This window comes from Macaca mulatta, chromosome 11, assembly GCF_049350105.2.
Source record: "Macaca mulatta isolate MMU2019108-1 chromosome 11, T2T-MMU8v2.0, whole genome shotgun sequence".
Taxonomy (NCBI): Eukaryota; Metazoa; Chordata; class Mammalia; order Primates; family Cercopithecidae; genus Macaca; species Macaca mulatta.
The window spans coordinates 63,230,201-63,253,748 of NC_133416.1; the positions used below are offsets into that span (position 1 = coordinate 63,230,201).

The 23,548-nt window shown below is 50.8% G+C and overlaps 1 protein-coding gene across 2 annotated transcripts; it reads left to right on the plus strand.

Moving 5' to 3' along the window:
• Positions 1–1,671: 1,671 nt before the first annotated feature.
• Positions 1,672–23,375, plus strand: ERBB3 (erb-b2 receptor tyrosine kinase 3). Of its 2 annotated transcripts, XM_015151940.3 has the most exons (28): positions 1,672–1,883; positions 5,241–5,392; positions 6,531–6,717; positions 7,772–7,897; positions 9,150–9,215; positions 9,368–9,486; positions 9,594–9,735; positions 10,116–10,229; positions 10,321–10,441; positions 12,893–12,966; positions 13,129–13,219; positions 13,467–13,672; positions 13,886–14,018; positions 14,204–14,294; positions 14,521–14,675; positions 15,404–15,457; positions 15,812–15,953; positions 16,695–16,814; positions 16,940–17,038; positions 17,233–17,418; positions 17,972–18,127; positions 18,369–18,444; positions 18,628–18,774; positions 19,526–19,623; positions 19,716–19,907; positions 20,052–20,123; positions 20,942–21,242; positions 21,413–23,375. In XM_015151940.3, exons 1-28 carry the CDS (start codon positions 1,802–1,804, stop codon positions 21,937–21,939), a joined length of 4,029 nt encoding a protein of 1,342 aa, XP_015007426.2. In that variant the 5' UTR covers positions 1,672–1,801; the 3' UTR covers positions 21,940–23,375. The 2 variants fall into 2 exon arrangements, with proteins under 2 accessions (XP_015007426.2, XP_077810623.1); XM_077954497.1 differs by lacking the exon at positions 5,241–5,392.
• The last annotated feature ends 173 nt before the right edge of the window (positions 23,376–23,548 follow it).

The following is a 23,548-nucleotide window of genomic DNA, read 5'->3' on the forward strand; positions in this document are numbered from 1 at the left end:
CCTGGGCAACAAGAACAAAACTCCGTCTCAAAAAAAAAAAAAAAAAAAAAAAAAGGGAGAAAAAAAGAGAAAGAAATTCTAGGTAAAAGTCTGAGCCCCACTTCTCAGTCACCTGATCACCTCAACCACTGTCACCAGGTGGATGACCTTGGTAATGTCACACATTTCAAGTTCTGTAAAATGGAGAGTTATATTGCCTAAATCATATAATTTTTATGTTAAGTGACACATTCTCTAAGGCGCTAAGTTTGAGGACATACTTTGTAAATGAAATGATATATGGAGATACTGTATATGTTAATGGTTTTGTTGTTGCCATTATTATTATGACTGCTATACACGTGGTCTGGAGAAAACCAACCTCCCCAAAGCAAAGGTTCTCCAACAGAGAACAGGCCCTCTAGGTTGCATATCAATACAGAGCCTGTTTAAGGAATGTTAGCCGGTAGTCTTTGCTAGGCCTGAGGGGTGAAATTTTTGTTTATCAAGACTCAACTGTTTTCGAAGTCTTCAGGCTTGAAGTTCTGGGGAAAATAACTAGGCTCTCTGGGCGAGATCCCCAATACCAGTTTAAGGGATTTGAAATGCAAGGCCGTCTGGGACTCCACTGCCACAGGCTGGGCACCAGGCGGCGCCGGTCGGATCCGTCCCGGGACTAGCAGGGCTTTGGGCCAGTCCGGGCAGCTGGTGCTGGAGGTTCCAGAGGTCCACGCCATTGGTGGACGCAGTCTCTAGTGTCCTCTCCGCATCCCGCTTCACCGCCCCACCCCTTTCCTGCGCGAGCCTGGACTTGGAAGGCACCGGGGAGGGTGTGAGCGCCTTGGTGTGTGCCCATCTGGGTCCCCAGAAGAGCGGCGGGAACTGCGGCCGCATGGACGGTGCGGCCAGACTCCAGAGTGGAAGGGGAGGCAGCTGTTCTCCCAGGCGGCCGTGGGGGGCAGCAGAGGGGACGGCGACAGGTGCGGGAGCCCCTCCCGGGGTAGAAGTGGAAAGGCGGGCTCCGGGGTCTGTTCTCAGGCTGGAAACCACCCCCGCCCCCCATCCAAATCCCGGGAGAGGCCCGGCCGGCGCCGGGTCTGGAGGAGGAAGCGGCCGGAGACAGTGCAATTTCACGCGGCCTCTTTGGCTCGGGTTCCTGGGCTGGGTGGATGAGTTATGGGGTTTCGAGTCTGGGAGAAACTGAGGTGGCCTGGACGTGAGGCAAAAAACACCCTCCCCCTCAAAAACACACAGAGAGAAATATTCACATTCTGAGAGAAAATCCACCAAGTGAACCAACCGGCTAGGGGAGTTGAGTGATTTGGTTAATGGGCGAGGCCAAATTTCAGGAGGCTGGGCTTTGGAGCGCTTACCACTCCCTCATTCATTACCCTTCCCTGGATCTGGGGGCTTTTGGAATCTTGACCTCCCCTTGGCTCAGCTCCTGCAGAAAAATTAGGGTGAGCCCCATCTTCGATCTGCTCCGCCAAGTTGCGGGACCGCGGGGCGTGGCGCGCTCGGGGCGGGCAGTCGGAGGCTCCGCAATCCCTACTCCAGCCTCGCGCGGGAGGGGGCGCGGCCGTGACTCACCCCCTTCCCTCTGCGTTCCTCCCTCCCTCTCTCTCACACACACACACACCCCTCCCCTGCCATCCTGCCCCGGACTCCGGCTCCGGCTCCGGCTCCGATTGCAGTTTGCAACCTCCGCTGCGCCGCAGCAGCCACCAATTCGCCTGCGGTTCAGGTGGCTCTTGCCTGGATGTCCTAGTCTAGGGGCCCCCGGGCCGGACTCGGCTGGGCTCCCTTCACCCTCCGCGGAGTCATGAGGGCGAACGGCGCTCTGCAGGTGCTGGGCTTGCTTTTCAACCTGGCCCGGGGCTCCGAGGTGGGCAACTCTCAGGCAGGTAAGTGGCGCGAGAGCACTGGCGGGCTCGGCACCTGGGAGCCGGAACCCAGTGCGCGAAGCCTCTGAGGGCATGGGCAGGGTCTCAGGCGGCGCGGGGGTGTGGGTGCTGCCCCCGTACGCCGGACCACCTGGGAGTGGGGCGATCAGGCTCGGGTTATCGGCGTGGTCCGGCCGAGGGCGGCATTCTTGGACCCTCACGCCCCCTTCCCCAGAGCGTCGTCGACCCTCTAATTGGTCTCCCCAAAAGAGGCTGAGGCCGCAACAGTAGTTCACACTTCTGAGGGACCCTGCAGGGAGCGGGGCAGGGACCTTAATTCTATAAACAGGAGGTGCTTGGAGGTGGGGGCCTTGGCGGAAGGGTCTCGGTTTGCTCGCCAGCTTCCTGCCCGCCACCCCGCACCGATTTCTGCTACTCTTAGTTTCGTTGTTTTGCCGACAGGGCGGAGCTACGGAAGGTTGGAGGGGGTTGTTGTTCTCTAGTGTTGGAAAAACAGGAGCGGCACCTCCTCTTCCGTGAGTGAGCCTGCCCTGGGGAGGTCTGAGATTAACCAGAGGGCCAAGTTCAGGTGACATCAGGCGGGAGGCCCAACAGAGGCTGGCGCCCGCTTTCCTCAGAATAGCAGAGCTTGAGCAACATCTCTTTGTCAAGATCCAGGTCAACCCAACTCATATTTATTGAGCATCTACTATATACAAGGCGCTGGGCCAGGAACTGTAGGGGCAAGGATTGTCCAGCCTCTTGTCTTTTCTCTCCCCAACCGGAGGATCAAGAGGGCACCTCTACTACTTTCTAAGCCTCCTGCCTTGGGGAGTCCTACCTGGGCCCATCTTGTGCCCCCTGCCCCCATTTTGCTTATTGTCTGAGGACCCTAGACAGAGCCCTGGATTGCTCTTCTCCAGTCCTCCCCCGACTCCCATGCTATCTGAACCCACCCCTTTGGGGTGTCTCTGGGGCCGTGGACACCTGAGGTTTGAAGTTCTGTGGATTTCCTCCCCTCCCCCCAGATTTCAGCTTGGGATTTGGCACAGCCAGGGCCCCTTCCCCAGTGTGGGAGTGGAAGAAACCACCTGTGCTTCCCCCACAGTTGCTGGGCCTAAATTTAGATCCTGGGATTTTTAGATGTGAACACTCCCAGCTGGTGGAGGGGGGTGGTCTGGGGACTGGCGTGGGAGGGAGCAGTGGGGTGACTGTATAACTGTCCCATCCAGACTCCTGCAATCTTCACCCAGAAACCCAGGAGTACCAGAGTCTGGCCACCCTCCCTGGGTAGGCAGGAGGCAGGCATGGTTGGGTCTCTTTACCCTTTATCTGGGTCCTGCAGCCTCTGGGCATCCGGCCCTGTCTCAGTCCTTCTATAGCCCCTTTGTCCTGGCTGTGATGGGGGTGGGGGATGTTGGAGGGGAGGCTTCTGGTTGAGGAGGGGCTGGAGATTCTGGCTCTATCCCACCCCTAGTGCTCTCTACCAAAGGAGCGCCTGTGCCACTGCCCCTCCTTATGCTCCCGGTCCCTGGGTACAGGAGGGATTTTTATGATTCCCTTCCCCTGCCCTGCTCCCCAAGCTGCCTAGCTCCTCCCCAGACGTGTTGTTTGTGCTCCCTTCCTGCCCAGGCCCTTTGCCCCCTGTTTGTGTAATACGGACTTTACCCTCAGGGGAGCAGGGAACTGGGCTACCTCTAACACTGTAGCCTTCCAAGCACAGACACAAAGTCTGCACAAACACATATGGGCACGTGGGATAGATGGGGCCACCTGAAATACTTCCTGCAAGGAAACCCGACCACAGGTTCCTGGGCCAGCAGGACCAATGTGTATGTGTTCATGTGTATGTTGTGTGTGTGTGTGTGCCCACACTACTACTTCCCTGTGCAGAAAACTTGGCTCCTCCCTTATCTGGGGAGAAGGATTGGCACTATAACTTGGGAAAGGGGGTGTCCTGCCAGGAAGGGGACTGGGGTGGGGCTGTTCCAGAAATGACTAACCTTCCTAGTCTCTTTCATTTCAACCCAAGGACCCTGGAGTTACCAGCTCCTCTGGAACTAGCTCTCTTTGCTGGGACTAGCCAACCTTCATGGGGAGTGATAAGGAGCCCTCCAAGGTCAAGAATTCAGACTAGGGGTATATAAGAGGGATTGGGGCCTCACCAGTCTCCCTCCCTCCATTCCCACTGTTGCCTCCCACTGACTACCACTGCCTCAGGGAAGGGTGGCTGGAACAGGTGGTATCTACCCCCTATTCCCCACCCCACACGTGGTCTTTCGCTGAACCAGAAGAAAGAGACTGGGGTAGGGCTTCAGAGTCCAGGATTTTCCATAGCCCATTGTCCACCACATTTGCAAAGAGTGAACTCCCAAGGCTGACATGCCATGTGCCTCTAGTCTAGGCTTTCCCCTAGTGCGGGTGAGGATTGCCATGGTGAAAGGCTTTTTCATGAACCTCTTCTAACAATGAAATTGGGTGGAGGCTCAGTGTGGGGCATCTCCTACTATTTCTCTCCAGGTGTCCCTGTATTTGCTAAAAAATACTCTAGGGCTGGAAAGTGATGCTGAGGTTGCTAGAGTGTGTTGGGATAGGGAGACAGAGTGAGAAGGAAAGCCTGAGTTTAGGAACGGGGGGAGGCAACCAGCTTCTTATCTTCCAGCTTTAAAGACAAAGCTCCCATTGACCCCCCCCCCCACCCCACCACTGCCAGAGCTCCCTCCTCTACTGAGGTCACTTGTCTGAGCCCAAGGCTTGAGGGTGGAGGGGAGTGCTGCTGAGGATGGGGTGTCTAGGGATAGGGTGGGGCAGCCCCCCTCCTGGATAGAATCGCCTCATTGTGGGCTGGACTGTGGCCCCAGGCACTGCCCCCACCCTCTGCCCCCATCCCACCCTCAGTTGACACAATAGGGGCTGTGTACTAGCCCCAAAGAGATATTTATTCCAGGACCTAGAGAGAGGCAGGATGAGGGTAGAGAAGTGAGTGCCCTGCTTGGAGGGGGAGAGGAGGGTAATCAAAGTTTCGGCCCTTTCCTAACTTCTCTTTTCTAGGGAGGGAAACAAATTCACTGTCATCCTTCTCTATTAACCCCTTAGTACCCAGAGTGGTACCCAAAAGAGGCACAGAGGGGTCTCAGGTAGAAAAAGGAAATCTTCACCTTCCCATTCATAGAATGGTAAAGGGATTCTGAGAAGAGAGAAAGCTCTCAGGCCACTACAGCTTCTGCCTGTCGCTTGTGGGAGGGTTGGAGGCAAATGCCCTCTGATCCTGTCTAATGTAACTGGAAGAGGGCAACCAAGGGGGTGATCTTGGGGGATGGCAGATGGGCTGAGAATTTGTGTCCAGCCCTCAGCCACTCTTCCCTCTGCTTTGAACAGTGTGTCCTGGGACTCTGAATGGCCTGAGTGTGACCGGCGATGCTGAGAACCAATACCAGACACTGTACAAGCTCTACGAGAGGTGTGAGGTGGTGATGGGGAACCTCGAGATTGTGCTCACGGGACACAATGCTGACCTCTCCTTCCTGCAGGTTAATGTGCACCCTCCTTCCTCAACCTGCTCCTCTTTATTCTCCCCTAGAACCCTCCTTCCCTCTTCAGGGCTACCTTCTGCTGGAGTTCACCCTTCCTAAGACGCAGGAGTTCCTAAGATCCAAACCCGCGTATTTCTGGGGACAGTGGCTGTAATCTGGGACCTATGGTCTCGCTGTTGTAGCCAGGGATATATAGGGGGCAGGGGCAGAGGCAGGGGCGGGGCAGGTGGTGTTCTGTGGTAGTGCGAGGTCAGCAGGGACTAGCGCAGAGAGACACCTGAGGACCGAGAGGGTACCTGGGGAGATGAGGAAAGGGCCCGCCTGGCATGAGGAGCTTTGAGGAGAAAGCTGCCTGTCTTCACTCCCAGAAGTGACATAGTAGTGTGACACAGTCTACTCCCTACTCCAAAATAGGAATTAGCAAGAGTTAAGGAGAGGTGCAGTGGCTCATGCCTGTAATCCCAGCACTTTGAGAGGCCAAGGAAGGCAGATCACTTGAGGTCAGGAGTTCAAGACCAGCCTGGGCAACATGGGGAAACCCTGTCTCTACAAAAATACAAAAATTAGCTGGACCTGGTGGCACGCACCTGTAGTCAGCTACTTGAGGGCTGAGGTGGGAGGATCGCTTGAGCCCAGGAGTTTTACACTGCAGTGAGCCGAGATTGTGCCACTGGACTCCAGCCTGGGTGACAGAGCGAGACCGTCTCACCAAAAAAAAAGGTCAAGTGCGGTTGCTCATGCCTGTAATCCCAGGACTTTGGGAGGCCGAGGCAGGCGAATCACCTGAGGTCAGAAGTTTGAGACCAGCCTGACCAACATGGAGAAACCCCATCTCTACCAAAAATACAAAATTAGCCAGATGTGGTGGTGCATGCCTGTAATTCCAGCTACTTGGGAGGCTGCGGCAGGATAATTGCTTGAAGCCGGGTGGCGGAGGTTGTGGTGAGCCAGGATCGCGCCATTGCACTCCAGCCTGGGCAACAAGAGCTAAACTCTGTCTCGAATTTTAAAAAAAAGAAAGAAAGAAAGAAGGAAGAATTAAGAGTTAAGAGTCTTTAATGCCTGAAGGAGGAGAGGGGATTGAGATTTTTTTGCCCTGTTGTCTCTCTCATTGACATAATCTGCTCTGTCACAGTGGATTCGAGAAGTGACAGGCTATGTCCTCGTGGCCATGAATGAGTTCTCTACTCTACCATTGCCCAACCTCCGAGTGGTGCGAGGGACCCAGGTCTACGATGGGAAGTTTGCCATCTTCGTCATGTTGAACTATAACACCAACTCCAGCCACGCTCTGCGCCAGCTCCGCTTGACTCAGCTCACCGGTCAGTTCCCGATGGTTCCTTCCGGCCTCACCCCTCAGCCCTCAGACTGGTACCTGCTTGATGATGACCCAAGGCTGTCCACTCTAAGTGCCTCTTCCAAGGTGCCTGTCACCTTGGTAACTGTCTAATGGTCCATTGCTCCCTAAGCAATAGAGGGCCCCCAGTAGGGGGAGCTAGGGGCATCTACTCCAGGGAAAGGAACCATGTGTCCTGGTGGGGCTGGAGTCAGAGCCGGATCTGTTACCATTTCTCTAACTTCAAAGTACAGTGTACTGGAGGCCAGGCGTGATGGCTCACACCTGTAATCCCAGCATTTTGGGAGGCCAAGGAGGGCAGATCACTTGAGATCAGGAGTTTGAGACCAGCCTGGCCAACATGGCGAAACCCTGTCTCTACTAAAAATACAAACAAAACAAAACAAAACAAAACAAAACAAAACAAAATTAGCTGGGGATAGTGGTGTGCACCTGTAATTTCAGCTGCTCAGGAGGCTGAGGCAGGAGACTCGCTTGAACCTGGGAGGCGGAGGTTGCAGTGAGCCGAGATCGCACCACTGCACTCCAGCATAAGTGACAGTGAGACTGCGTCTCAAAAAAAAAAAAAAAAAGCCAAAGCACAGTATACCTGGATGTCCCTCCTTCCCTAGGAATTCTACCTTTGCTCTCCTAAACCAAACCCCTATGAGCTGAGGAATATAGGAGTTAAAAACCACCTGTCCATCTTCTACTTCTCCCTGTCCCAGTCAGTTGGAAAACATATGGGCAGGGCTTGTGGGAGGGGATGTTGAGTCAGAAATCTTCTCTCCCTCTCTCCCTTCCCCTCCCCCACTAGCTAAACCGGATCTGGACAGGTGACTGAGGAGGCGGGAGTTTCTTTTGGCCTGACTCCTCGTCTTATAAAGGGAGTCTTCTCTGCAGCTTGGATTTAATTGGACCTATCTGTCTGCCTCGTCCTCCCACTCCTGAGTCTCAGGTGTCATTTTGGATGGGTGGAGAGGTAAGGAAGAGGCGTACTGCTGTGGCCCTTAACCCTGTCACTTCTTTCCCTACCTCAGAGATTCTGTCAGGGGGTGTTTATATTGAGAAGAATGATAAGCTTTGTCACATGGACACAATTGACTGGAAGGACATCGTGAGGGACCAAGACGCTGAGATAGTGGTGAAGGACAATGGCAGAAGCTGTAAGTGACTGTGATCAAGACTGCTCCCCAGCCCCACCAAACCGGAGTGACTCCCTTCTTTCTATCATCCTTACATTCCTGATCTGAACCCGCCTCCCCACTGAACAAACACCTCAGGTCCCTGACTCAGCAGCCCACCAGGACGGACCATGCCAGTCCCCTGGAATCTAAACTACAGAGGAGGTGTTTCAAGAAAAGGAGCGGATAGGCCGGGTGCGGTGGCTCACGCCTGTAGTCCCAGCACTTTGGGAGGCCGAGGCGGGCGGATCACGAGGTCAGGAGCTCAAGACCATCCTGACTAACACGGTGAAACCCCGTCTCTACTAAAAATACAAAAAAAAAAAAAAAAAAAAAAAAAAAACACTAGCTGGGCGTGGTAGTGGGCACCTGTAGTCCCGGCTACTCAGGAGGCTGAGGCAGGAGAATGGTGTGAACCCGGGAGGCGGAGCTTGCAGTGAGCTGAGATCATGCCACTGTACTCCAGCCTGGGCCACAGAGCGAGACTCTGTCTCAAAAAAAAAGAAGAAAAGGAGCAGACCGAGCATGGTGGCTCATGCCTATAATCCCAGCACTTTGGGAGGCCAAGGTGGGAGGATCACTTGAGCCCAGGAGTCCAAGACCAGCCTGGGTAACATAGCAAAAAATCTACAAAACATTTAAAAATCAGACAGGCGTAGTGGTTCACAACTGTAATCCCAGCTACTCAGGAGGCTGAAGCAGAGGATTGCTTGAGCCCAGGAGGCTGCAGTTGCAGTGAGCTGTGATTGTGCCTTTGTACTCTAGCCTGGGCAACAGACTGAGACCCTGTCTCAAAAAAAAACAAAAAAAATTCCCTGGGTACTAAGCAGGGAAGCCAGATCTTTAGGCTCCACATCTGTTACTCGTTCCACTAGAATATACTCCCTTCTCCTCAGAGCCCACCTTCCCCTGACCATTCACATGCATATATTCCTGCATATATTCAGTTTGCCCAGGAGGAACCAAGTTCCTGGGTTGGGACTGGGACTAAGATTGGCATTTGCCCCAGTCCCTCCCCTTCAGCTGCCCACTGGGTAGTGTGGAGGCGTGGCCCCACCCCTTGTTGACAGGTTCACTTGAGCCCAGCCCTGCTCTCCAAGGGCAGGGAGGGACACAGCCTTGGCTTTTTGCTTCCCGGGATTGAGGTGCCTGTGTAGTGACATCATACCCTGTTGATTCAAACAAGCCTTTCTTAGCCCTGATGGCCCCTTGTGTTGCCTTCCTTCCCAACCAGGTCCCCTCTGTCATGAGGTTTGCAAGGGGCGATGCTGGGGTCCTGGACCAGAAGACTGCCAAACATGTGGGTTTGAACTTTCCTCCAAAAACTTTACTCATACACTTTCATATCCCTTCCTCCCCAAGCCTGGGTCAATACTGCGGGGGAGGCATGAGCAGTGGCCTCAGGATTCAGTCCTAGGAGCCCTAACAGCCATGCTTTCTCTCCTTCCATAGTGACCAAGACCATCTGTGCTCCTCAGTGTAATGGTCACTGCTTTGGGCCCAACCCCAACCAGTGCTGCCATGATGAGTGTGCCGGGGGCTGCTCAGGCCCTCAGGACACAGACTGCTTTGTATGTATTCTTTCCATTGCCTGGGTTCTGAAATTGGGTTGTGGCCTTTGAGGAGGAGGTAGGGGTACACACATAACATAAATCTGATGGGCCTCCTTTTTTCCCAGGCCTGCCGGCACTTCAATGACAGTGGAGCCTGTGTACCTCGCTGTCCACAGCCTCTTGTCTACAACAAGCTAACTTTCCAGCTGGAACCCAATCCCCACACCAAGTATCAGTATGGAGGAGTTTGTGTAGCCAGCTGTCCCCGTAAGTGTTTGAGGGGAAGGAACAATGATCAACAATAGTAGTTCCAAGATTTTAGACAAAATTGTGGGAGGCAAAAAGAATCCAGTTGGTGATAAATAGGGAGATTGGTGAATGGTTATGATCATCTAACCACTCCAATGAGTGACCCCTATGTCCTGTCCTCCCATGACTTCAGCTATCACCCTTACTTCTGCTCCTTGTAGCAACAAATAGTGAAGAGACTTTCGAATCTACAGGGCAGCACTTAAGGGACCTAGGGTGGCAGATGGGGACAGATCCAGTGCAGAGCCGGAGGGAGCCCAGGCCCACAGCAAGGGTTCCATTGGTAGCTGGTAGTGTTCCTCCCTCATCTCTAATGGTGTTGTCCTCCTCTTCCCTAGATAACTTTGTGGTGGATCAAACATCCTGTGTTAGGGCCTGTCCTCCTGACAAGATGGAAGTAGATAAAAATGGACTCAAGATGTGTGAGCCTTGTGGGGGACTATGTCCCAAAGGTGGGTAGGAGATGGTAAGAAGTTGTAAAGAGACAGCCTTTCCTCTGAGCCTGCTCAGACCACCCCCACTGAATCTCTCTTACATTTACAGCCTGTGAGGGCACAGGCTCTGGGAGCCGCTTCCAGACTGTGGACTCAAGCAACATCGATGGATTTGTGAACTGCACCAAGATCTTGGGCAACCTGGACTTTCTGATCACCGGCCTCAATGGGTTAGAGATCCTGCCTTCCCTCCTTAGACCCCAGCCCATGCACCCCTCACAGTTCATTTCACTGGCCTAAACTTTCCTATGTGGAGCTGACTAGGAATCAAAGTCACAAAATTCTAGCCTGTTATAAAGGACCTGAAAGAATGCTTAACACATCCTCCATCCAGGCCTTGGGTCCCCTCAGGAACATCTTTGAGCAATTGAATATCGCCCTGTCAAGGAACAAGGGACAGGAACAGCATATCCTCTTTCTGAAAGTTTTCTTTTTTATTGTCTTTTCTTTTTTGAGATAGAGTCTCGCTCTGTCACCTAGGCTGGAGCGCAGTGGCGTGATCTTGACTCACTGCAGCCTCGACCTCCTGGGCTCAAGTGATCCTGCCACCTCAGCCTCCTAAGTAGCTGGGACTAGAGGCACACACCATCATACTCGACTTATTTTTTTGTATTTTTTGTAGAGACAGGGTCTTGCTATGTTGCCCAGGCTGATCTCAAACTCCTGTGCTCAACCGATCCTCCCATCTTGGCCTCCCAAAGTGCTGGGGATCATAGCACCCAACCTCCTTCTTAAAGTTTTCTAAAAGTTCTTCTTTAAATTTGGATAAAAATCTGTCTTCAGGCTGGGCACGGTGACTGTAATCCCAGCACTTTGGGAGGCTGAGGTGGGCGGATTACGAGGTCAGGAGATCGAGACCATCCTGGCCAACATGGTGAAATGCCATCTCTACTAAAAATACAAAAATTAGCTGGGTGTAGTGGCGCATGTGCCTGTAATCCCAGCTACTCGGGAGACTGAGGCACAAGAATCACTTGAACCCAGGAGGTGGAAATTGCAGTGAGCCGAGATTACACCACTGCACTCCAGACTGGCAACAGAGCGAGACTCCGTCTCAAAAAAAAAAAAAATTTCTGTCTCCCTGTGACTTTTAGATGTTTTCACTCATTCTGCTCCTTGGAGCAGCAGAACAAAGGGACTTTCTAGTCTGTAGGACAGCACTTAAAATATATGTGTGTGTGTCTGTGTGTGTATGTGTGTGTGTGTCAGAAAAAGAGAGGGAAAAAAACACTATAACCACCTGTTTTTTTTTCCTTTAATTTTTTATTTTGACATAATTTTAGATCTACACTGAAGTTGCAAGAATGGTGTAAAATTCCCCATATACTTTTTTTTTTTTTTTAATTGAGACAGAGTCTCAACTCTGTCGCCCAGGCTGGAGTGCAGTGGTGCCATCTCGGCTCACTGCAAGCTCCGCCTCCCGGGTTCACGCCATTCTCCTGCCTCAGCCTACTGAGTAGCTGGGACTACAGGCGCCCACCTCCACGCCCGGCTAATTTTTTTGTATTTTTAGTAGAGACGGGGTTTCACCGTGTTAGCCAGGATGATCTTCATCTCCTGATCTCATGATCCGCCCGCCTCGGCCTCCCAAAGTGCTGGGATCACAGGCGTGAACCACCATGCCTGGCCTCTTTTTTTTTTTTTTTTTTTTAAGACAGAGTCTCACTCTCTTTCCCAGGCTGGAGTGCAGTGGTGCAGTCTTTGGGTCACTGCAACCTCTGCCTCCCGGTTTCAGGCAATTCTCCTGCCTCAGTCTTCCGAGTAGCTGGAATTATAGGCATGTGCCACCATGCCCGGCTAATTTTTGTATTTTTAGTAGAGACAGGGTTTCACCATGTAGGCCAGGCTGGTCTCGAACTCCTGACCTCAAGTGATCCACCCGCCCCTGCTTCCCAAAGTGCTGGGATTACAAGCGTGAGCCACCACGTCCGGCCCCCCATATACTGTTTTACCCAGATCCTCCAAATGTTAACATACCACATGTGGCTGGATGCAGTGGCTCATGCCTGTAATCCCAGCACTTTGGGAGGCCTAGGCAGGTGGATCACTAGGTGTGGATCACGAGGTCAAGAGATCGATCGAGACCATCCTGGCCAACATGGTGAAACCCCATATCTACTAAAAATACAAAAATTAACTGGGCGTGGTGGTGCACTCGTAGTCCCAGTTACTGAGGAGACTGAGGCAGGAGAATTGCTTGAACCCAGGAGTCGGAGGCTGCAGTGAGCCGAGATTGCTGCCACTGCACTCCAGCCTGGGCGATAGAGCAAGACTCTGTCTCGAAAAAAAAAAAAAGTCTTCCTTTCCTATTTATTTACTCTTATGGATACTTATTTTATTCTAGTCAATGGTTATGATCTTTTACAATCATCATTTATTTTAGCCAGCCCCTCCAAGCTGGCTCCTGTGTTCTTTGGGCTGTACCCTTAATTCTTTGAGTCTTTTCTTGTCTGCACAAGATGCTCTAGGCTCATATAGTTCCCCCATCCCAGCCATTTCTCCAAGGAATGTTTCCTTTTAGTGGAGAATGATATTTAGAAACCAAATTCTGAGGCTTGGTGTGCTCACTGCCACTGAATTATACCTTTACCTTATTGACTGGTTTCTACTGTTCTACTCAGAGACCCCTGGCACAAGATCCCTGCCCTGGACCCAGAGAAGCTCAATGTCTTCCGGACAGTACGGGAGATCACAGGTGAGTGGTAGAGAGTTTGGCCTTTCTAGAATAGACGAACCACTGGCATAAATTGCGGTATAACTACTTGAGAAAATCATGTCCCAAGTTACAGGGGAGGAGCTAGGAGAACCCAAGAAAGATGAAGTCTGCCTGCCCATATGCCTCTCTCCAACCCCTCAGGTTACCTGAACATCCAGTCCTGGCCACCCCACATGTACAACTTCAGTGTTTTTTCCAACTTGACAACCATTGGAGGCAGAAGCCTCTACAAGTGAGTAAAGACTATGGCAGAAGTGGCATCTTCAGGCATTCTTGAGTAAAATACAAGGCACCGTCTCATACAGCAGTACCTCAATACCAAAGGGTTTCAGAGTTTCATGAGGAAAAGGCAAAAGGAGGGGGATTCCCTCTCAGTGGATCTGACTAGCACTGAGCAAATTTCTTGACTAACATGATTCCATTGAATAGTTAATGTTCCCTTAGTAGTCTCTCCTCTCATCCTGTCTCCTTATTCTCAGCCGGGGCTTCTCATTGTTGATCATGAAGAACTTGAATGTCACATCTCTGGGCTTCCGATCCCTGAAGGAAATTAGTGCTGGGCGTATCTATATAAGTGCCAATAGGCAGCTCTGCTACCACCACTCTTTGAACTGGACCAAGGTGCTTCGGGGGCCTACAGAAGAGCGACTAGACATCAAGCATAATCGTCCGCGTAGAGACTGCGGTGAGGGAAAGGGTCTGCTGGGTGGTGAGAATAGGGAGTCAGGGAGGAGAGAGCTGAAAGGACTATTCTGCCCTAGACATGGGAGTAGGGTTGAGGGATGGAACCAAGGAGAAAGGGGCTGTTAGGCCGGAAGCAGTAACGAGGAAGAATAATGAAGAGAGGGCTTGCTGGGAGTCCTCAGACTCCTCTCCTAACCCACCCCTTCCTTTCCAGTGGCAGAGGGCAAAGTGTGTGACCCACTGTGCTCCTCTGGGGGATGCTGGGGCCCAGGCCCTGGTCAGTGCTTGTCCTGTCGAAACTACAGCCGAGGAGGTGTCTGTGTGACCCACTGCAACTTTCTGAATGGGTACAGTGAGGGGAGCCAGTCAAGGATGGGTGGGGTTGGGGCACTGCCATGGAACTGTTCAGGTGGCATATAATAAAAGCCTTTAGACAGCTTTCTGCATATGCCTTGGTGGGAGTGAGGTAGGAGACCAGGTCATGAAGGTCAGGACTTGGAAGTGACCCCTCTCCCTTTATTCCCCACTGCAGGGAGCCTCGAGAGTTTGCCCATGAGGCTGAATGCTTCTCCTGCCACCCGGAATGCCAACCCATGGAGGGCACTGCCACATGCAATGGCTCGGTATAGTAGCAGCACCAGGATCTCCAAGGGAGACACTCCAAGGGAGACAGAGAAGGGGCAATACTTGGAGCATCTGGGGAATGATATGGCTAAGGATAGTACAGAGAGGCCAGATAATGCTAGGGCCTGCAGATAGAAGATCCTGAATGTCTGGGTTGGTTTTTGCTGGGAGGTATGGAATTGACCTTGGGATCTGATTCTTCCTGACCTTCTCTCTTCCACTCAGGGCTCTGATACTTGTGCTCAATGTGCCCATTTTCGAGATGGGCCCCACTGTGTGAGCAGCTGCCCCCATGGAGTCCTAGGTGCCAAGGGCCCCATCTACAAGTACCCAGATGTTCAGAATGAATGTAGGCCCTGCCATGAGAACTGCACCCAGGGGTGAGTGATGGGATAATAAGGAGAGGGGGTCAGGTGGAAGGGTAGGAGCACAGAACTAGGGTGAGGGAAGCGGAAGCAGAAAGAAGAGAGGCTGTGATTTAAGAATCTCTCCCAGCTGGCCGAGTGCAGGAGCTCACACCTGTAATCCCAGCACTTTGGGAGGCCAAAGCAGGTGGATCACCTGAGATAGGGAGTTTGAGACCAGCCTGACCAATATGGAGAAACCCCGTCTCTACTAAAAATATAAAATTAGCTGGGCGTGGTGGCGCATGCCTGTAATTCCAGCTGCGTGGGAGGCTGAGGCAGGAGAATTGCTTGAACCCAAGAGGCGGAGGTTGCGGTGAGCCGAGATCACATCATTGCACTCTAGCCTGGGCAACAAGAGTGAAACTCCGTCTCAAAAAAAAAAAAAAAAAAAAAAAGAGAAAAAAAAAAGAATCACTCCCAGCTGTGTAGCGAAGGATTGGAGAAAGGGAAAATCAGTAACAACACAAAATTACACCACGGTTTTGGGAACATGGAATAACCTCAGTTCAAGAGGGTTTCACTGAAGAGGGGCTTGGGGAGAGCTAGTAAGCTGGGGGTGGAGGCCATGTCTTGGGATCAGCTTTGGGCTCCAGGATGGGATGCCATGGTAAGTTCTAAAACAAGCTTTTGTATGTTGAGGCTGTTGAAATTGAGCCTCTGTTGTCCAAGCTCTCATTTAAGGTAGTGACTTTCTTCCCTAGGTGTAAAGGACCAGAGCTTCAAGACTGTTTAGGACAAACACTGGTGCTGATTGGGTATGATGGGGTTGGAGATTCTGGAAACTGGGGATATTTGAGAGTTGGGAGAGAGGTGGTTACCTGGAGAGAAGAGCAAGGCTCTCTTCATTCTGGCCTTTTATGTACGCAGTCCACTATCACCGGACACTTGGGACTCAAGAATGCAGGCTTCTGGACTTCCCTTCCTAAAATTAACTTTCAGTAGTCGAAGAGTGGTCCAGATTTAGGTTGGTCCCTCCAGTGCTTAAGGATATATATGTGAATGTTAATTTCTTGCCCTAGATCTGCATCATACCTTCAGCACAAGTATAGTTGACATTTGTAAGGAAGATGCAAACCCAGGATAATGTTGGGTTTCTATATATCCCATAGCAAAACCCATCTGACAATGGCTTTGACAGTGATAGCAGGATTGGTAGTGATTTTCATGATGCTGGGCGGCACTTTTCTCTACTGGCGTGGGCGCCGGATTCAGAATAAAAGGGCTATGAGGCGATACTTGGAACGGGGTGAGGTGAGTACTTAGCTTACTTTTGTTTTTTCTTTTCTCTCTCTTTCTTGCTTTTCTTGCTTTTCTTTCTCTCTTTCTCTCTTTCTTTCTTTCTTTCCATGCCCCGGAAGTCTCTTTATAGCTTAATTTTGAGTGGTACCCTGTGCATCCAGGGGTCAATGATGACATGAACATCACTCCCCTCCTCTTTCCCCAGAGATTTGATCCCTTTCTTAAAGGAAGTAGTGTGGTCCCCTAGAAAGAACACTGGTCAGCGAAATGGAAGGCATGCATTCTAGTCCTGATTTTGCCATTAATTTGCCACATGACTTTGAAGAAGTTCCTTATCTTCTCTGTGCCTCAGTTTATGCATCTATACAGAGGAAATAACATTTATCCTTCCAGGATGGCAATAAGGTTAAAGGGGAATGATGTATGTGACAGTGCTGTGGAAAGCACAGAGCACAGTATAAAAGGTACTCACGGAGGTAATAGTATTACCAACTCTCCCTAGCTGTCTCTTTCCCCACTTCATGTTCCTCCATCAAAGGGAAAACCCTGATTCCTGATCTCATGAGCACAAATAACTTCCTCAATTCTAAGGGTCTGTACCTCAATATGCCTATAATGCATTCTAGGACTAACGGTCCTTCCTCTTCCTGCCCTTTCGGCTCTGCCACTTTTGGCATTCACCTATGGGGAGCGGGTTGGAGTGGGACATGGGAATGGCCTTTCCTGAGCACCTCCTTCCCTTTTGCTCCTTAGAGCATAGAGCCTCTGGACCCCAGTGAGAAGGCTAACAAAGTCTTGGCCAGAATCTTCAAAGAGACAGAGTTAAGGAAGCTTAAAGTGCTTGGCTCGGGTGTCTTTGGAACTGTGCACAAAGTGAGTGACCCATAGGAATTCTGGAGAGGTGGGGAAGGCACCTAGGGCAAAAGGGTGAAAGATTTTTGGAAAGGACTGACCTAGGGAGAATGACCTTATGCCAACTCCTGCCCCAAACTTCCCAGGGAGTGTGGATCCCTGAGGGTGAATCAATCAAGATTCCAGTCTGCATTAAAATCATTGAGGACAAGAGTGGACGGCAAAGTTTTCAAGCTGTGACAGATGTAAGTGAAGGAAATTCTGTATGCCGCTAGGAGAGAGGACAATATTAGATACAATCATGTAGAAGCACGGTCCTGTGCTTCTCAGCAGCTACTATGTTAGCCAGAATGTTGGCGGGGGGCCTGGGCTGGCTGTGCACATGCTGAGTGTACGTGAACCTGTTGGATTCCTAGATACCACCTTTTGTGTCTCTTAGCATATGCTGGCCATTGGCAGCCTGGACCATGCCCACATTGTGCGGCTGCTGGGACTATGCCCAGGGTCATCTCTGCAGCTTGTCACTCAGTACTTGCCTCTGGGTTCTCTGCTGGATCATGTGAGACAACACCGGGGGGCACTGGGGCCACAGCTGCTGCTCAACTGGGGAGTACAAATTGCCAAGGTGAGAGAAGCCTGGAGTAATTCTGTGATAAGAACTGCTTGGCTGAGGGCCAGCCAGGAAAAAGTGGGAAGGTTGAAGTTCTGAGAGGTGGGGTCCCCAACACCCGGGCTGCAGACTGGTACTGGTCCATGGCCTGTTAGGAACCGGGCCACGCAGCAGGTGAGCAGCAGGCAAGCGAGTGAAGCTTCATCTGTATCTACAGTCAATCCCCATCACTTGCATTACTGCCTGAGCTCTGCCTCCTGTCAGATCAGGGGCAGCATTAGATTCTCTTAGAAACGTGACCTCTGTTGTGAACTGTGCATGTGAAGGATCTAGGTTGTGCACTCCTTATGAGAATCTAACTAATGCCTGATGATCTGAGGTGGAACAGTTTCATCCCAAAACCAACCCTCCCTTTCCCCGGGAAAAACTGTCTTCCACAAAACCGGTCCCTGGTGCCAAAAAAGTTTGGGGACTGCTGCTGAGAGGTAGATTTAAGTTTGGGAGAATTCCAGATCTCAGTGACTGATTCCCCTAACCTTAAGAATACTTTCTTCCCCTCTACCTACAGGGTATGTACTACCTTGAAGAACATGGTATGGTGCATAGAAACCTGGCTGCCCGAAATGTGCTACTCAAGTCACCCAGTCAGGTTCAGGTGGCAGATTTTGGTGTGGCTGACCTGCTGCCTCCTGATGATAAGCAGCTGCTATACAGTGAGGCCAAGGTGAGGTGACACAAAGGATAAGGAGGTGGGGGTGAGTGAAGCGTGGGGATAGGGAGCAGCCAGTGGTCTCTTCCGGAGGCAAGCAGATGCTTCATGGTAAGTTCAAGGAGAGGAGGCTGCAGATGCCAGATATTTTAGTTCAGAGAACAACAAAGAAAAGAATGATCAAGAACTTGGGACTTGGAAATGCTAAGAAAATGTGTGGAAATAAACTTGTGATACCTCTTTCTTTAATCTGCAGACTCCAATTAAGTGGATGGCCCTCGAGAGTATCCACTTTGGGAAATACACACACCAGAGTGATGTCTGGAGCTATGGTCAGTGCATCTGGATGCCCTCTCTACCATCACTGGCCCCAATTTCAAATTTGCCTTTTGAGACCCCCTCTTAGAATCTCTAAGCACTTCAGATTTTTATGTCAGATCAGGTTCTGCCTTCCCTTCACTTCATGCCCATGTCTACTATTTTGCCAGTGACTAGTCCATTTCTTCCTGCACCAGGTGTGACAGTTTGGGAGTTGATGACCTTTGGGGCAGAGCCCTATGCAGGGCTGCGACTGGCTGAAGTACCAGACCTGCTAGAGAAGGGGGAGCGGTTGGCACAGCCCCAGATCTGCACAATTGATGTCTACATGGTGATGGTCAAGTGTGAGTTACCAGCGGAGCTCAGCCATTTTCTTTCTTTCTTTTTTTTTTTTTTTTTTTTTGAGATGGAGTCTCACTCTTATCACCCAGGCTGGAATGCAATGGTGCAATCTCGGCTCACTACAACCTCTGCCTCTCGGGTTCAAGCGATTCTCCTGCTTCAGCCTCTGGAGTAGCTGGGATTATAGGCGGCCACCACCACACCTGGCTAATTGTTTTATATTTAGTAGAGAGGGGGTTTCACCATGTTGGCCAGGCTGGTCTCAAACTGCTGACCTCAGGTGATCTGCCCGCCTCAGCTTCCCAAAGTGCTGGGATTACAGGTGTGAGCCATCGTGCCCGGCCTGACCGCGGCCATTTTCTGACTTCCCTCTGTACTCCTCTTGTGGCTCTATTCCCTTTTTTTTTTTTTTTTTTTTTTTTAATGGAGTCTCACTCTGTCGCCCATACTGGAGTGCAGTGGCGTGACCTTGGCTCACTGTGACCTCCACATTCCAGGTTTAAGCAGTTCTCCTGTCTCAGCCTCCCAAATAGCTGGGACTTTAGGCATGCACCACCATGCCCAGCTAATTTTTTTTGTCTTTTTAGTAGAGACGGGGTTTCACTACGTTGGCCAGGCTGGTCTCAAAGTCCCAACCTCAGGTGATTCACCCGCCTCGGCCTCCCAAAGTGCTGGGATTATAGGTGTGAGCCACCACGCCCGGCCATGGATATATTCCCTTTTATGTCTCTACCTCCTACATCTTATCTCTAGGTTGGATGATTGATGAGAACATTCGCCCAACCTTTAAAGAACTAGCCAATGAGTTCACCAGGATGGCCCGAGACCCACCACGGTATCTGGTCATAAAGGTGAGCAGGGAGTAGGAGATACTAAGGAAATTTAGAAAAAGGAGGAGTTGGCTGGAACCAGGATTCCCCCTAACAATCACCTATCGATATAGAGAGAGAGTGGGCCTGGAATAGCCCCTGGGCCAGAGCCCCATGGTCTGACAAACAAGAAGCTAGAGGAAGTAGAGCTGGAGCCAGAACTAGACCTAGACTTAGACTTGGAAGCAGAGGAGGACAACCTGGCAACCACCACACTGGGCTCCGCCCTCAGCCTACCAGTTGGAACACTTAATCGGCCACGTGGGGTAAGACACCTTCTAATTACCCAACACTTTGCACCCTAAGCCCTCACAAACCCTACAGATACCCAGATTAACTACTTAAAGGCCCCCATGGTGAATATAGATTTCTCCCTTCATCTTAACCTTTTCCTTATTTTTTCCTCCTAGAGCCAGAGCCTTTTAAGTCCATCATCTGGATACATGCCCATGAACCAGGGTAATCTTGGGGAGGCTTGCCAGGTAAGTTCTGATGCTGAGAGGCTGGGTTTTAGGATCAGATTGATAGGAGTAGTGTGGAAGACATTAGAAACCTTTGAGGTTTAATCAGTGTCCTGCAAAAAAGAAGGCAGCGAGGGCCGGGCGAGGTGGCTCATGCCTGTAATCCCAGTACTTTGGGAGGCCAGAGAGAGTGGATCACCTGAGGTTAGGAGTTTGAGACCAGCCTGGCCAACATGGTGAAACCCCATCTCTACCCAAAATACAAAAAACTAGCTGGGTGTGGTGGTGCACAACTGTAATCCCAACTACTCAGGAGGCTGAGACAGGAGAATCGCTTGAACCCGGGAGGCAGAGGTTGCAGTGAGCTGAGATGGTACCACTGCACTCCAGCCTGGGTGACACAGCAAGACCCTGTCTCTTAAAAAAAAAAAAAAAAAAAAAAAAGGCCAGGTCCGGTGGCTCACGCCTGTAATCCCAGCACTTTGGGAGGCTGAGGTGGGCAGATCATGAGGTCAGGAGTTCGAGACCAGCCTGGCCACCATGGCAAAACCCTGTCTCTACTAAAAATACAAAAACTAGCTGCACACGGTGGCAGGTGCCTGCAATCCCAGCTACTCAGGAGGCTGAGGCAGGAGAATCACTTGAACAGGGAAGCGGAGACTGCAGTGAGCCAAAATCATGCCACTGCACTCCAGCCTGGGCGACAAGAACAAGACTCCACCTCAAAAAAAAAAAAAAAAAAAGGCAGGGAACAACCCAATTTCCTTCTAAACAAATGTCTCTTCTTTCCTCATCACGTAAATCTCCTTGCATTATTTTCTGTTTATTTTCTTCCTTAGGAGTCTGCAGTTTCTGGGAGCAGTGAATGGTGCCCCCGTCCAGTCTCTCTACACCCAATGCCACGGGGATGCCTGGCATCAGAGTCATCAGAGGGCCATGTAACAGGCTCTGAGGCTGAGCTCCAGGAGAAAGTGTCAACGTGTAGGAGCCGGAGCAGGAGCCGGAGCCCACGGCCACGCGGAGATAGCGCCTACCATTCCCAGCGCCACAGTCTGCTTACTCCTGTTACCCCACTCTCCCCACCAGGGTTAGAGGAAGAGGATGTCAACGGTTATGTCATGCCAGATACACACCTCAAAGGTGCCTGACTCTTCCTGGGGCTTTCCTCAATTCTTCCTCGAATCCTTTCCCCGGGCTCCTCTTGTTTTTTCTTCTCTGATCATATGCCTCTCTGTCCTATTAATTTTTTCAAATTTTCCCCTACCCCCATGAAGTTATTCGCATACCTATCCTTTCTTCTCAACCCCCAGGTACTCCCTCCTCCCGGGAAGGCACCCTTTCTTCAGTGGGTCTCAGTTCTGTCCTGGGTACTGAAGAAGAAGATGAAGATGAGGAGTATGAATACATGAACCGGAGGAGAAGGCACAGTCCACCTCGTCCCCCTAGGCCAAGTTCCCTTGAGGAGCTGGGTTATGAGTACATGGATGTGGGGTCAGACCTCAGTGCTTCTCTGGGCAGCACACAGAGTTGCCCACTCCACCCTGTACCAGTCATGCCCACTGCTGGCACAACTCCAGATGAAGACTATGAATATATGAATCGGCAACGAGGTGGAAGTGGTCCTGGGGGTGATTATGCAGCCATGGGGGCCTGCCCAGCATCTGAGCAAGGGTATGAAGAGATGAGAGCTTTTCAGGGGCCTGGACATCAGGCCCCCCATGTCCATTACGCCCACCTAAAAACTCTACGTAGCTTAGAGGCTACAGACTCTGCCTTTGATAACCCTGATTACTGGCATAGCAGGCTTTTCCCCAAGGCTAATGCCCAGAGAACGTAACTCCTGCTCCTTGTGGCACTCAGGGAGCATTTAATGGCAGCTAGTGCCTTTAGAGGGTACCCTCTTCTCCCTATTCCCTCTCTCTCCCAGGTCCCAGCCCCTTTTCCCCAGTCCCAGACAATTCCATTCAACCTTTGGAGGCTTTTAAACATTTTGACACAAAATTCTTATGGTATGTAGCCAGCTGTGCACTTTCTTCTCTTTCCCAACCCCAGGAAAGGAGGTTTTCCTTATTTTGTGTGCTTTCCCAGTCCCATTCCTCAGCTTCTTCACAGGCACTCCTGGAGATATGAAGGATTACTCTCCATATCCCTTCCTCTCAGGCTCTGACTACTTGGAACTAGGCTCTTATGTGTGCCTTTGTTTCCCATCAGACTGTCAAGAAGAGGAAAGGGAGGAAACCTAGCAGAGGAAAGTGTAATTTTGGTTTATGACTCTTAACCCCTTAGAAAGACAGAAGCTTAAAATCTGTGAAGAAAGAGGTTAGGAGTAGATATTGATTACTATTATAATAATTCAGCACTTAACTATGAGCCAGGCATCATACTAAACTTCACCTACGTTATCTCACTTAGTCCTTTATCATCCTTACAACAATTCTGTGACATAGATATTATCTCATTTCACAAAAAGGGAAGTCGGGCATGGTGGCTCATGCCTGTAATCCCAGCACTTTGGGAGGCTGAGGCGGAAGGATTACCTGAGGCAAGGAGTTTGAGACCAGCCTAGCCAACATGGTAAGACCCCATCTCTTAAAAAACAAAAAAAAAGCAGCAGCAAAAAAAACTTTAGAACTGGGCGCTGTGGCTCATGCCTGCAATCCCAGCCCTTTGGGAGGCTGAGATGGAAAGATCACTTGAGCCCAGAATTAGAGACAAGCCTATGGAAACATAACAAGACCCCGTCTCTACAGGGAAAAAAAAAAAAAAAAGAAACTGAGCCTTAAAGAGATGAAATAAATTAAGCAGTAGGTCCAGGATGCAAAATCCTCCCAATTCCTGTGCATGTGCTCTTACTGTAAGGTGCCAAGGAAAACTGATTTAAGTCACAGCCCTTGTTTACGGGGCACCGTTTCTTGTTTTTGCACTGAATCAAGTCTAACCCCAACAGCCACATCCTCCTCCTATACCCAGACATCTCGTCTCAGGAAGTGGTGGTGGGGGTAGTCAGAAGGAAAAATAACTGGACATCTTTGTGTAAACCATAATCCACATGTGCTGTATATGATCTTCACTCCTTATCCCCAAGATCCCCTTTTAGAAGCCCTTCTCATCTAGCAGTGAGAAGCTTCCAGGTAGGACAGAAAGAAGATCCAGCTTCAGCTTCACACCTCTGTCCCCTTGGATGGGGAACTGAGGGAAAATGTCTGTTGTATCACTGAAGTTTTTTGTTTTGTTTTTATACATGTCTGAATAAAAATGCCAAAGTTTTTTTCAGCTTCCTGTCTGTCAAGTGAAAACATTTCGTATAAGAGATCTGCTCCTCAGCAGTGGATAGTCACCTTTCTGTCTTCTGACAGTGCTACTCTGTCCCATGTAGATTTCTCTAGTCCTACTATTACTTGGTATTTCTTTAGAACAAGCATAGCGCATAGTCCTTTTCATTAAGG